We start from the raw sequence: 12,896 nt of genomic DNA on the forward strand, positions 1-12,896 counted from the left end.
CCCCCCGCCTCTCTCTCTCTCTCTCTCTCTCTCTCTCTCTCTCTCTCTCTCTCTCTCTCTCTCTCTCTCTTGCATGCTCGCACGGGCGCGCGCACACACACACACACAGGCATGCACCACTCTTTCCACCACCCCCACCCCTGATTGGGTGCAGTGGTACAAAATTCAGCACTCAGGAGGCGGAAGCAAGCAGATCTTTGTGAGTTCAAGGCCAGTCTGGTCTACAAAGTGAATCTAGGACAGCCAAGACTGTCTCAAGATACCCCAGCTCCCCCCCCCCCCAAAAAAGACCCATCTATAGTAGCTAGGGGTGGTGACACATTTAATCCCCATAAAGCCATCCTGGACTACAAAGTGAGTCCACATCAGCTCCAGCTACAGGGTGTGGAGTGGGGTGATACAAAGGTAATTTTTCCATTACCTTTCTAGATAAATAGATTTTCAGATAAATGGATGTTAGAATTTAAGAATCTTTCTCCCAGTTAAAAATTATATGCTGATCTTCATTATTAAAGAACATAAATGTTTTTTCTTTTCAAGACAAAATGTTCCATTTGAAGAATATACAAGGCTTCAAAAACGACTGAAGGACATACAGAGAAGGCATAATGAATTTCGAAGTCTAATTTTGGTTCCTAACATGCCTCCGACAGCATCGCTCAATCCTGCTAACTTTCAGTCATCAGCTAGTGTTCCTGGAATGGACCTCTCCTTTCCCCCTCATATGCAGGTATGAGCATTTTAGGAAAAGAGCAAACATTTCTGTAGGTTGTTTTACCAGTTAGAGAGTTAAAATTCATTTGACATTAAGGTCAGTTTTAACTTTTTTCTCATTTACTGTAGAAATTTTCTGAATAGATTTAACTTTACTCTATCCTCTGCTGATGGTTCTGGAATACGGTCTCCTCATATTTGGTCATGGACTGCATGAACAGTGTTTGAGTAGCCTGGTTTGTTTTTGTTTGTTTTTTTTGGTTTTTTAAGACAGGGTTTCTCTGTGTAACAGCCCTGGCTGTCCCGGACTCACTTGGTAGTCCAGGCTGGCCTCAAACTCTTAGAGAACCTCCTGTCTCCTCTGCCTCCTGAATGCTGGGATTAAAGGCGTGTGCCACCACACCCAGCTGGGTAGCCTCGTTTTGTAGCTTAATTACATATGACTCTCCAGAACTTACTAATGCAGCACACTGTATTGTCTATATAATATGTTATTTAATACTAGTGAAAAATGCTTTGAGAGAAGGCACCATTTTCACTCCCACTTCATAGATGGAGAAACAACAAGCAGTGTGGTGGCATGCCTAAGGTCTTAGCTGAATAAATGACAGCTGAGCTGTTTTAAAGCCTAAACTGTCAGATTCCAGAGCCTAGGCTGTGTGCTGTTTAAGTGACTGCTTTACAGTGTGCGCATGAGACTGTGGCCATTGGATTGAGTCTTAGACTGCCTGCTGCTTTTAGTAAATTACGGCGATGCCAGTCTTGTTTATTTGAAAGCTGCCACCTATGTGTACCTTTGCCCTGCCAGTAGCATTGTCTCGTCTGCTTTCTGGCAAATTTTGGGGAGAAACAGACTGGATTTTGCTTAAGACTAGAGTCTGAGGCAGGAGAGGAAGGGGACTGTTTTTAGACTGCTAAAACGGATAGCATTTCATTCGCATTGTTGGAGGGCGCTGTAGAAGAGGCAAGTGGTAGGGACGTTCCTAGATTTCCTAGGTTTCTGTTATGTGTTGTTTTCAAGGAAGAACAGCATCAAAGAGAACTCTCTCTGCTCCGCAAAAGACTGGAAGAACTAGAAACTACGCAGAGAAAACAGCTAGAGGAACTTGGATCTCCTGGGGAATGATGCTGGAAGAGCGGTAGAGCCAGAAACTCAATAAAAACATGGAGTGAGCATGTGCCACTGGGGTGCTTTATTATTCTTTGCCAAAATCGTGAGCTGCCTCAAGAAAGGTACTAGCTAAGTGCTGCACTGCATGGGGTCCAGGGCTTTAGGGTTATACTAACAGAAATGAAGTATTTGAAGTCTCAGAGATACTTAGAGTAAAATAAAAGGAACTAGTCAATTAAGGAATCAAATTTTCAAATTTTTATTTTGTTGATATCTTCTGGCATTTTGCTTGAAATATCTCCATCCTGAATTCCCTTTTCCTCGTCTTTGAGATGTCTGCTTGGCAATAACAAGATCAGCAAACATCTCCTTTATTATATACAAAAGTTATAAGCCAAAAGTTTTGGCAAAGATGACCATTTAAAAGTATGAAGAGACTTAAAAATGTCTAAACATATGTTCTTTATAGAAATCTTAACCTTTTCTAAAAGCTGTGTACTTAATTTATTAAGTAACTTAATAAATATTTTTATATCTGTGCTGTTGGTGTTTAATTTTCTGGATCATATAGTGTATACTAAACAGTTGCTGGCCTCACTTCTTTGGTGAATTGAAAGTTTTAGGAAATGAAGTCCTCTGGTGGTCTGCACATAGGGCTGTTGGTCTGACTTGAAGCACTGGGCTCTCGAGGTGTTGCTAGTATTTAGTTTGGTTTCACATTGTTTAGGTTCTAACCAATTAATTATGTTTTATTTACTTCACTTTCATTGTGCACCATTGGAAGCGTCCTTATGTAGCATGTTTTAGAGGAATTCCACTGGAATTTCATGTCAACAAAACAAAGCTCAAACTTAGGTGGATTTCTCACTATATAGAAGTCTCTGCGGTTGCTGACCCTTGAAGACAGGGACAGAGTTGAGCAGCCCTCGGCATCGGTTAGCAAGGAGCTCAGTTCTGTGGAATGCGCAATGACATCTTGTTCCGAAAACTAATTTCCACATAGCCACTTACAGTAAGAAACCTGTTATAGCTAGAAAAGATGAACAGTCCATAGTTGTTACATCAAAATGTTTATTTTTGGATATAGACATTTAAAACATTCATCTCCAAGAACAGTTTCAGTCAGGTATACAGTAAGAAATAGACTTTAAATCCTAATACAGAAAAAGTAACAGAAGTCTTTTTTAATGCTGCTTTAGACACTAGTGTTAGAAGAAAAGTTTATAAATTAATTGTTTTGCACCAAAAATATGCAAAGAAACTTGAAAATAGATACTGTTTGTCATTTGCTTCTTTAGTTGTTGTTTAATAAACCCAGTGACTGATTGTCTTCAGCACACATCTAATTTGGACATTCTCTGCATTTGGCTAATGTGATCCAAAAGTGTGATCTAGATAGTGCTTTCCACTGGAGGATTGACAAACACACTACATATATTAGTGAATCTTCTTACCACCTCAGTGAGGTAGCTTAGAAATAGTATACAGAAATTGAGGCACAAAGAGGTAAGTGACTTGCCCAAAGTTCCTAACTCCTGGAAGAGGCGGTAAGGCTCCACACAGGACTCACGTCAGAGAGCTGGACAGGGACACCCTCGTGTAGCATTTAGTAATACTTAGCTAAAGCTGTGGCTCAACCTTTGAGTTTTGTGTTCCCCAGAGAAGGGAAAGTCTGTTGGGCAATTCTCTTACCCTTGGCTCTCAACTCTCCTCCAACTTTTCTCTTATAAACGCCTTCACCTCTTTGAAGACGGTAGCAGCTTTAAATGGGGACCAGACCTCTCAGCGTTCTACTTAGAAATTAACTATTTGGTAGTAATTTTGGGATGTGTCCGTTGGACAGACAACAGTCACGAGGAACAGATAGGACAATGCCTGTCGGGGCAGCACCTGAACTGCTGAAATGTTACCTCTCTTACACTTCATTGGATACTAGGGAGCAAAAAGGATGGCATTTACCAAGACAAATTCACATTTCATCCTAGATGTCCATACAGTGCTGGTAAATGGTTTTAAGGAATGTGTGTTCAATGTTTTATTTGCTGATTGAAGGAAAATTTCTTCCTAAATTGGGGGTTTAGAACACCAAGGGTAAAAGGTGCCTGCCACAAGGTAAGTGAGAGAGTTGTCAGATTACACTTTTTACTTCTGTTTAATAGAAGGAAAACACAGTGGTATTAAAATTGGTCATGAGCAGCAAAAATTCGAGAATAAAAAAAAATCAGCAATAAAAAAGACCACATTATAACTGGATAGGAAATTCTTAGGGAAAAAAAAGAGGCACGAATAAAATGAGTATTTAAATCTTTCTCCTGTAAGGAATACTTTCAAAAAGTACATAGTAAGACTAAGATACCAAGTTGTACTAATATTTTCCAGGCCTCGGGCCTCAAATATATATTTATATATAATACTCCGATGTGAACAACAATTTGATGAAATGTAAAATGTATCTTTTATTTTAATCACACACAAGTATTTATAACCACAGGGTTCACCAGAAATCTAAAGCAAGGAGACACTAGCATAGAAATGTAAGATTACAGGAGTGACTTACACATCCACAGACAGTTCTGATCAAACAGAAGTAAAGTCATGAACTCTTTTTCTTACAATACCCAACATGTCCACTACCAGATACATGAAAAGAGAAAAAGGAAACACTGCAGGACAGGGTCTGGAAAAAATGCTGTTGCATTTCAGTGAAACCCACCCACTCTCCTTGCTTTAGAGCTGCTGCGATGGGATGGAGGTGAGCTAATGAGCGCAGCTGGCAACCACTGAAAAACACGAGCCCTTTCAACAATGTTGCAACACTGTTAGTTTTTGGTTTAAACACACACACTCACGAACGCTAAGTGTACACACTACCAAATTCTGCCTTCAGCCTTTCCAAGAACTACTGGGGAAAGTGAACGAACACTGCAGATCCTCAGGGTTGCCCTAAACACCCCCACCTTGTTTCTAGCATTGTTAGCATCCCCTTTCTTTCTGCAGAAGTACAGTGTAGTCACAAGTGCTACATGCTGTAGTTTTCCAACAAAACCACTTAGATATCATTGTGCTTAAGTGGAGACTGTAGTTACAATACTGACACTTGCTTACTGGCCCTGTATTCTCTGTAAACAAGGAGGCTGTTTGCAACAACCACTTCAGCTCTATTTACAGAAGGGTTCCCACGCTTTACTCACAGGCACAGTGGTTGATATGCTTTCTAAAAGCTGTGCATGTGCCTTGGTCTCTTACAAAGACAGTGGAACCCATGTGCAAACGTAAGAAATTAACGACAAAGAGTAGCTCAAGCAGCCATTTTGCTCCCAAGCTGTCTGAAGAACTTTGTCAAATAAAGCCAGGCCCCAGGGTGCTTACATCCACTTGCATTTCTTCTTTTCATCAAATAAGACTTTTACATGCAAGAGTTGTTTCTGAGCTTCTTCCAGCCCTCGTTCTCTTTCTAGTTTATTTAGAATCTGTTGACAATTAGAACAGTTATTTTACATGTTAGAATTTTAGCATTACAATTCACAATTCTGGTGGGCTTGCTCTTTCTCTTTTTTTCATTCCTGATGCTGTGAGTGGTATGAAACAGATGCCAGCATTTTCTTCGATCATTTCCGTACTCACTTTGCAAGTTGTTTTGCTAAGTCATTATCACAGGATCAACAACACTTGGGCTTGAAATAGAAGCCCGCAAGAAATACCAACTATTTGCTTACAAATATGGGGCCAGACTTCCAAGGCCTTGCTTTATGCATTACGTCACAGCCATTCCAAGCACAGCAAGCATCCCTAGGCAGCCAGCATGCAGGCAGGTATTCCTCAAATGCAGCAAGCAAGGGCATCCTGATCAGAGACGAATTCTTCCCTCCCCTCCCTTCCCCTCCCCTCCCCTCCCCAGTGCTTCCCCTCCCCTCCCCTTCCCTCCCCAGTGCTTCCCTTCTCACCCCTGGCCCCTGGAGAGGAGTGCTTATCATGTTTAAGGAACTCATTGCCTCTACCCTACCTTAGCTCTTCACTTGATCTTCAAGTAGCAAATGGAATTGGTGAGCTATTCTCACCATTGACATGGATAGCCTGTCCCAGCATGACTGAGTGGGGGGGAATCAGGGAAGGGGGGGATTAACATATTTGGAAACAACGAATCCAGATTAAGGAGAATTAATCATAAAGGAGAATGGCAGTTGTTAATAATGGTGGTAAAAAGCCTGGACGAGAACATGTTTATCGACAGTTGCTTAGGTTAGAAGTAGATCATGATTTCTTATCACCATGGAAAACAGAATCTAGGTGATTTAACAGGCTTAGCTTTTCTTTTTAGCAGACCACACTCAAGCGTAAACTGGCCCATGATTTACTATTCCAAGTTTACTTGAGTTGTGGCTTTAGGCCCCATGAACTCAAATGTAAATTCCGGCTGGTCCACAGGTAGGCAGCATGACAGACTACGAGAGGAGATGGGCAGCCATGTGCAGAGTCTGGCTCAGGTAGGGCCTCCCTTTCTGACTAGTTGGGATGGGAGGACTATACCCAAGTCCTTGTGGTGGGCTCAAGGGCTAAACAGGTGGTAAATAAAAATCACCTTACCTCATCAAAATACTTTACGATGTATTTGTAGATTTCTGTCAAGGCCACTTCTTCATTAAATTCATTTTCATGTTTCTAAAAAAAGGGGGGGCTTGTTTGAGAGGCTTTGAAATGACTGTTTTTAAGTTACAAGTTATAAGCTTACTTCTGCTTTTCAGTCATACCTTAGATTCCTGAGTTAAGAATTCTTCCATTTCTAAAGATGACAATGGAGGCAGATCCCTGATTGCTTTGTAGTAAGATTTTACTTCCTCTTTGTAGGTTGGTATGTCCTTGGCATAGAGAAGTTTATTAGTTGGTGCTTCCTGAAAAACAGCAACAGCCAGAGAAGCATAAAAAGTCACCAGGGGGATGTATAATGGTGCAGTGTAACTGAACTTCCATCAGCAGTGCTTTCTGCTAACAAGGCTTCTTGCAGTAGGCCTCAGTAAATGGTGACTGAGTGACTGACTGCCATCCAGATAGTTCTGGTGAGTCACTGTTATTTTCAGGCAGATTAAATGCTAATATATTCAGTCTTCCTCTCATAAAAGAACTAAAATTATTATTTTTGCATGATTTTGAGTTACGGTAACAATGGAACTTATTTCAATCACAGTTCGTTACTAATGGTCGTTAAAAAGCCTGAATTAAAACATTGCTCTCATCCTCACCCACCAGTGAATTTTGGCATTTATAAAGACTTGATTGTAGATCTGATTGAGGCCTTTATATAACTGTAAAACTGGTAAGTAATTGGCAGTGGGAGATTTTCTAGCTTATCCCTTTATTTCATTAGATTATAAACATCTTCCAGTTTCTCAAGCAAGTGTGGAGCACCGGTTCTGGTAACTCTGACGGCTGACTTTGCAAAGAGTCCTTGGCAATTTGAACGGTGTTTTGTAAGTACAGCAGTGAGGATATATAAACAACAAAGTGAATTTACTTTAAATCATTTTTCACAAAATTTTTTAAATCTCTGAAGATAGGCAAATTAATGATTCGGCTGATGTCCCAGTATGTTTTACAAGTGTCTAGTGACAGTCTCAATGACTTGGAGAGTCATTCTGAAGGCTGCCTACACCGAGATGTTCCTGAGAAGTGAGTGTTGGGTTTGAAGTGAACCTCGCAAGTGGCATGACACGTCATTCAATTAGCATGCATTTATCCAAGGATCACTGGTAGCCATCAAACATACAACGATGGAGGTGACTGGTGGCTGCCTTTGAGAAGCTTACTGGTGCCTGCCACTTGCCTTTGGGAAGAGAAATTCCCATTGCTGGATAATGATGTGAAGAGTCACTGACTGACTGCAGGGGAGGGCTGTCTGGCTAGACAGATGGGAGTTCATAACTCTGTTATAAACAAGACCTGCGACCTCTCTGAAGAAGTGGCCTTGACAGAAATCTACAAATACATTGTAAAGTGTTTTGATGAGGTAAGGTGTTTTTGCCCTCGAGCCCTCGAGCCCTCGAGCCCACCACAGGGACCTCAAATTTCTCATGTATAAAGTGGGAATCATGGTACCTGAGGGATAAACTGGACTATACCGAGAACCTAGTAAGTGATGTTTTTAACAGCTACTTTTACTATGAACAAACACATTTTTAAGTGTTTTGAACATGTGCAAGAGATAAACCAGGGAAGTTCACAGACACAGTCAAACAGTAGAGTCTTCTGCAATTCTCCATACACATCAAGAAATTGTATTTGTGGAATGAAACACTGGCAGATGAATGAGTAGTGTTTACTAGCAGGACTAAGGCCAGGCAGGAAGGCCCTGTAGCACTGCAAAGATGCCAGTTGTAGGAAGAACTGCACTAAGATGGTACAAAGGAGGAGTTGGGGATTGGGTGAGCAGCACGGCCATGGGGTATGGGTTAAAAGGCAGTTGCTGTCCAGTAGAGAGGAAATGAAGAGAGACTAGGGGGCAAGAAAGTTTTAGAGAAAGGAGTGGAGGCGGGTTTTTGTAGGAAGATGCTAACAGTTGCAATTATGCTGAGGGTTGGGGCATCTGAGGTACCTATGAAACACCAGTCTCTGGAAGTGATTTTCAGGGGTATGTATCAGAAAGCAAAGCTGGGCCTTACCTTCCCCAGTTGCTGTTCTGTGAGAGAAAAGGCATCCATGAAAGCTTGGGCAATCACTGACAAACAGCTGTCTATGTGTGGAGTCTTCTTAATGTCAAAGACAAACTGAGGGTTCTTCAGGATGTTTACCCAGAAGCGAAGAGGAAGGCTGTTTGAAGGGAAAACAATCTCTTCTCAGGCAGGACTTATATAATAGCCAGTGGTCTGCTCACCAGATTGTAAATGACTGTGTATGACCTTGTTGCTAAAGTATATACACCTGCTTAGTCAAACTAACAAAGCAGCAGGTGGCAGTATCACTCAGAACCAGAAAGGGTTAATCCAACCTTGAGTGAAGGGCAGACTCAGGAAGTCAGAAAGTGGCTGTGGACAAGAATGTACTCCAAATCTGGGTCATATGAAATGATGTCACCAACAAGAACTCACTCAAATCTGTTGTGCCTGACCTCTTCCATCCTCTCAGTGTGGCACACTAGTGCAAGCCACTGATGTCTCACCTAGAGTCTTTGCACACCCCACCCCCCGATCTGATCCTTCTAACAGAATCAGATCATGCCACTCCTGTCTTTAACTGTGTGTCCCTCAACCAGGGTCTCCTCTTCCACCACTTTTCCGCTCACTTTCCATCTCCACTGGGCCCCTTGCTGTCTTCTCAGTGCTCTCCTGTCCCACGTAGTCTCATGGTTGTATTTTTTTCCCCTCATCTATGGGTGAAAGACTTCTTTGAAGCCTTCGTCCACCCTGACCTGATACTCTTACCCTCTTGTATTTTCTCTGTTGCACACATCCCCTTCTGGTACACTCCAATGGATGCATGCATTCCATTCCGTGTATCTCTCCATTAGAATGCAAACTTTGTGAGGACAAACTTGGTCCTTCCCACCAGTGCCCAACAATATGGCACAATGTAGGCAGTTAAGGAAATATTGGAATACGAACTTGAGAATGATTCAGATGGCCTAGCTTACTACCTCTACCTCATGGCTGCTGGGATTCTCCGTGGCTCTGTCTGTGGTGGCAGGGTGTGGGAGTAGCCGGGCCTTGGGGGGTGGGGGTGGAGGGGTACGTGTGAGGCTGGAACCAAGGACAGGAGTGAGCTAAGCAGAGGCTCTAAACCCAGACCCAAGGGAAAGACTTAAGAGCTCTGGAACTTCACCTCTACTTGCTAGCATTCGGCGGGGTTTGAGCTCACAAGACATGCTATTGCATCATGACTGGGTCTTCCTCAGCTGAGGTGCAAAGCATTTCAAATAGAGACAAGAAGCTATAGTCCTATTCCAAGGAGATATCAGCATAAACATGGATATCCTGCTTTTTAAGGTAAATGCTAAAATAACATTAAAACTCTTGGCTAAGTCATGGCATCTACTACTACAAATGGCAAAATCACTAACTATATAATCTTTAGTAGACACAGCTTGAAAATTGTAAAGCAATTATTGTAGGCACAATAACAGTTGAATAAAACTCAGTTAAACTATAGAACACTAACTTCTCATTCTTTGCTAGTCTAGCATTCTAGACAAAGTCCTTTTCATGAATTAAAGAGAACAGAATTTTGTTACGGTACCATCTAGTCTAGAATTCAAACCCTGAGGTTCTGATACAGAAACTGCATATTTAGCATTCTGCCCTAGGTTCTTGAAAACAGTCAATAATCACCTACATTCCCACCTGTTTGTTTTCCAAATATGTACAACATCAGGATCTGTGATTTTTTTGTTTTCAGCCTGGGCATCCAAAAAGTCGAAGAAATATTTTATAGCAAATGGGGCCCTGCTATTAGGCAAACTCCAAATGCTTCTGAAGAGTTTCTCAAGCACAGAGTGAATTGCCACCTGGAAGACAGAATGGGAGACTGAGATACATGGTGGTAGTTTTGAAAAACTATTGGAAAAGCTAGCTCCAAGTCCAAGGAAAGTAATATGCCAACCAGAGGACAGCCCGCTGAAGAAGAAAGTGTGAAATTGTCAAATGAGGCCAGCATAGGATAGGACAAGGGTCCTGAAAGTCTGTTCACATTTAGATATGGTGCACAAACTTGTAAGAAGCCACTGATGTTCTGCCTTTGTTACATGCAGCCTGGGAAAACTTGAGTGAGTGCTTTGCTGCCAGATCTTTTTCATTGCATGCATTTCCATCTCAGGGCAGTCACATATTTTATCAAAAACAAAACGAAGACAGCTCTCTGTGCAAACTGAAAACCAAGAGGAGCAGGCACTCCTCTGCCTACCACACAGATCTGCTCAGGTCTAAGCGGATTTGCTGAAGAAGCCTGCCCAGCAAGGTAACAAGGCCAGGGGACAGTGAAGGTTACCAGTGGAGCAAAAATCCAGAGACATCCATTAATCCACTAAAAACTAGATGCAGTAAGATTTGCTCCTGGTTTGGTATTCCACTGGCTTTCATGTCTGACACTTTTATAAGTGAACAGAATTCTTAATTTCAACATGGGGGGAAAAAAAAGAAAAAAAGAAAAGGCAGTAAGGTTTACTAGGTTAATCATCAGATTCCCCCTCCTTTGCAATTCAAAGGAGTTTTATTGCTTATCTATAATAACAAGTAAACAAAAAGGAATAATTATGCTGTCAACCTAAAAAATAATAGTGAAATGGTGGGTAAAAAAGCAGGAACAATAGTAAACGCCCTGATTGGAGATGCTGCGGTAGAAATTTATAAAGTGCTGTTCTCTTTCCAGTTTATAAAAAAGAAAAAAAGAAGAAAAAGGAAGAAAAGGATTATAGGATGTGTCTACAATTTAAACTTTCATTTTGCTTTGCTAGAAGGCACAAGGGATTTGTAACATTTTCACACTTGAGCGGAAATTAAGTTGAACACATCATATACCCCTGAGGTAGCCATGAAAGCATTCCTAGAACACTAAGTGTACCTTGGTGGACAGCAGCTTTGTTAGATACATTTCTTTTACTTTGAACTTGTGTTTCCCTCGATGTCTCTTTCCTTGCACGACCTGGAATGCTTCTGAATCTGGTAAAATCTAAAAAGAAGGCCGTAGAAGCGTTACCTGAGGAAACTGTATACTACAAAAGGCAATGCAGTTCAGTGGATAGCACAGGACAGTCCAGACTCACCAAATGGCAGTGGTCATCTGAGTATTCCACATCTGAACACGAGAGAACAGGAGAGAGAGAAAGAGAGCCCATTAAAAAAAAAAAAAAACAACCACGGACTAATTGGCCTCGACAAAAGACCGTTTGTCTTCTAAAGCCAACAGCTCTATTATTACACTCAGCCGTCACTGCTACATTTTTTCCTCTGCTGCACCTGAACAGTGTGAAGAGGGCATAGAGACTGGGGTGGAAGCTGGTTCCCTGTCCCTGGAAGTGTTACAGCAGAGGCTAAATAGACACTTAACTGGGTACAGGGAGGAGGGGCTCTAGCCTGTCACTCAACAGATAGACCTGGAGCACCCCCATGTGCCAAGCCTGCAGCTAGAATTAAGCCAGCCTTGTTCCTGCTGCTACTAATTGCCCAATTACTTAATTTCAATGAGGGAGAACTATGTAAAAAAGATGTCAGTCTGAGTCCAGGAGATTTCTTTGAAGAAGGGTTATTACAGATGAGCCACGGTAGGAGGGATGTGGGCCCCTTCTAAGATAGGACAATGTATCCAGCCTCAGAGCAAGCAAACTGAGAAAGGCACTAAGCCAAGGGATGCTTGGGAGGAAGAGAAGAAAATGGAGGGAAAAACAGATGAAGGCCCTGAAAATTGAGCGGGACTAGACTATCTAAAAATGCTACTCAATTTTAAAATTAGAGCATTTAAGGGGAAGGGAAAATAGCCCATAGAAAACCAGCCATAGGCAAACTAGTAAGAGAAGTCTGTGGTGTAGGGATGGTCTGTCCTAACGCACGGGAGAGGGAGGAGCAGATTAGCAGATAGAGCAGGCTGCTGGGTCTGATGCTGGCTATTGAGTGAACCAGAATTCTATGGAGGACAAGGCAAAGTCCCTACCTAGCCCTGCAACCGAAGCTCTGTGTGGCTAGAGCTCCGGGAAGAAAAGGATCCCTCAGGAGGATAGTGCTAAATGCTTGAAAAATTAGTAGCAGTAGGCTTTATCAAGATTGCTGTTCAAGTTCAACATCATCAATTCATCCAGTCTTAATGAGCTGCTGAGTGCCTTTTTCCTGTGGCCGCCTGCCTGGCTAAATGTTGGGTCATCCAGGGCTGGGACCGCCACAGAGGGGCAAGGGGTTGAGTAGCAGTAGGGCAGAAGTCAAATTAGTGGTTTTTGGGTAGACTGGACAGAGAGGGAGCATGCACATGTTCCATGAAGAGATCAAGCCTACACTCTAGCTACTCGACTCGAGCAGCATGCTTGTCTAAAGGCCCACTCTGAGTCTTAAAAGCCAGAGCTCTCTCCTTGCCCATAATGATGGCATCTCTGTGCCACGGT

General features: G+C 42.2%; 2 protein-coding genes across 2 annotated transcripts in view; one reads left to right on the top strand and one right to left on the bottom strand.

The window, feature by feature from the left end:
* Positions 1-2,364, top strand: part of CEP83 (centrosomal protein 83) — a 92,774-nt gene extending 90,410 nt beyond the window's left edge. The window contains exons 15-16 of the mRNA XM_084794405.1: positions 541-730; positions 1,736-2,364. Coding sequence (XP_084650531.1) covers positions 541-730; positions 1,736-1,840 — 295 coding nt within the window. The 3' untranslated portion in view covers positions 1,841-2,364. The remainder of the gene's footprint in view (positions 1-540; positions 731-1,735) is intronic.
* Positions 2,365-2,876: 512 nt separating this feature from the next.
* PLXNC1 (plexin C1) overlaps positions 2,877-12,896 on the bottom strand; it is a 157,050-nt gene continuing 147,030 nt past the window's right edge. Inside the window, exons 25-31 of the mRNA XM_084796334.1 lie at positions 11,571-11,602; positions 11,369-11,476; positions 10,153-10,316; positions 8,479-8,626; positions 6,574-6,714; positions 6,410-6,484; positions 2,877-5,295 (exon numbers count right to left, since the gene is read on the bottom strand). Of these exons, the coding sequence (XP_084652460.1) occupies positions 5,191-5,295; positions 6,410-6,484; positions 6,574-6,714; positions 8,479-8,626; positions 10,153-10,316; positions 11,369-11,476; positions 11,571-11,602 (773 nt within the window). The 3' untranslated portion in view covers positions 2,877-5,190. The remainder of the gene's footprint in view (positions 5,296-6,409; positions 6,485-6,573; positions 6,715-8,478; positions 8,627-10,152; positions 10,317-11,368; positions 11,477-11,570; positions 11,603-12,896) is intronic.

The sequence above is a fragment of the Acomys minous genome (genome assembly GCF_964271855.1).
Source record: "Acomys minous genome assembly, chromosome: 9".
NCBI lineage: Eukaryota > Metazoa > Chordata > Mammalia > Rodentia > Muridae > Acomys > Acomys minous.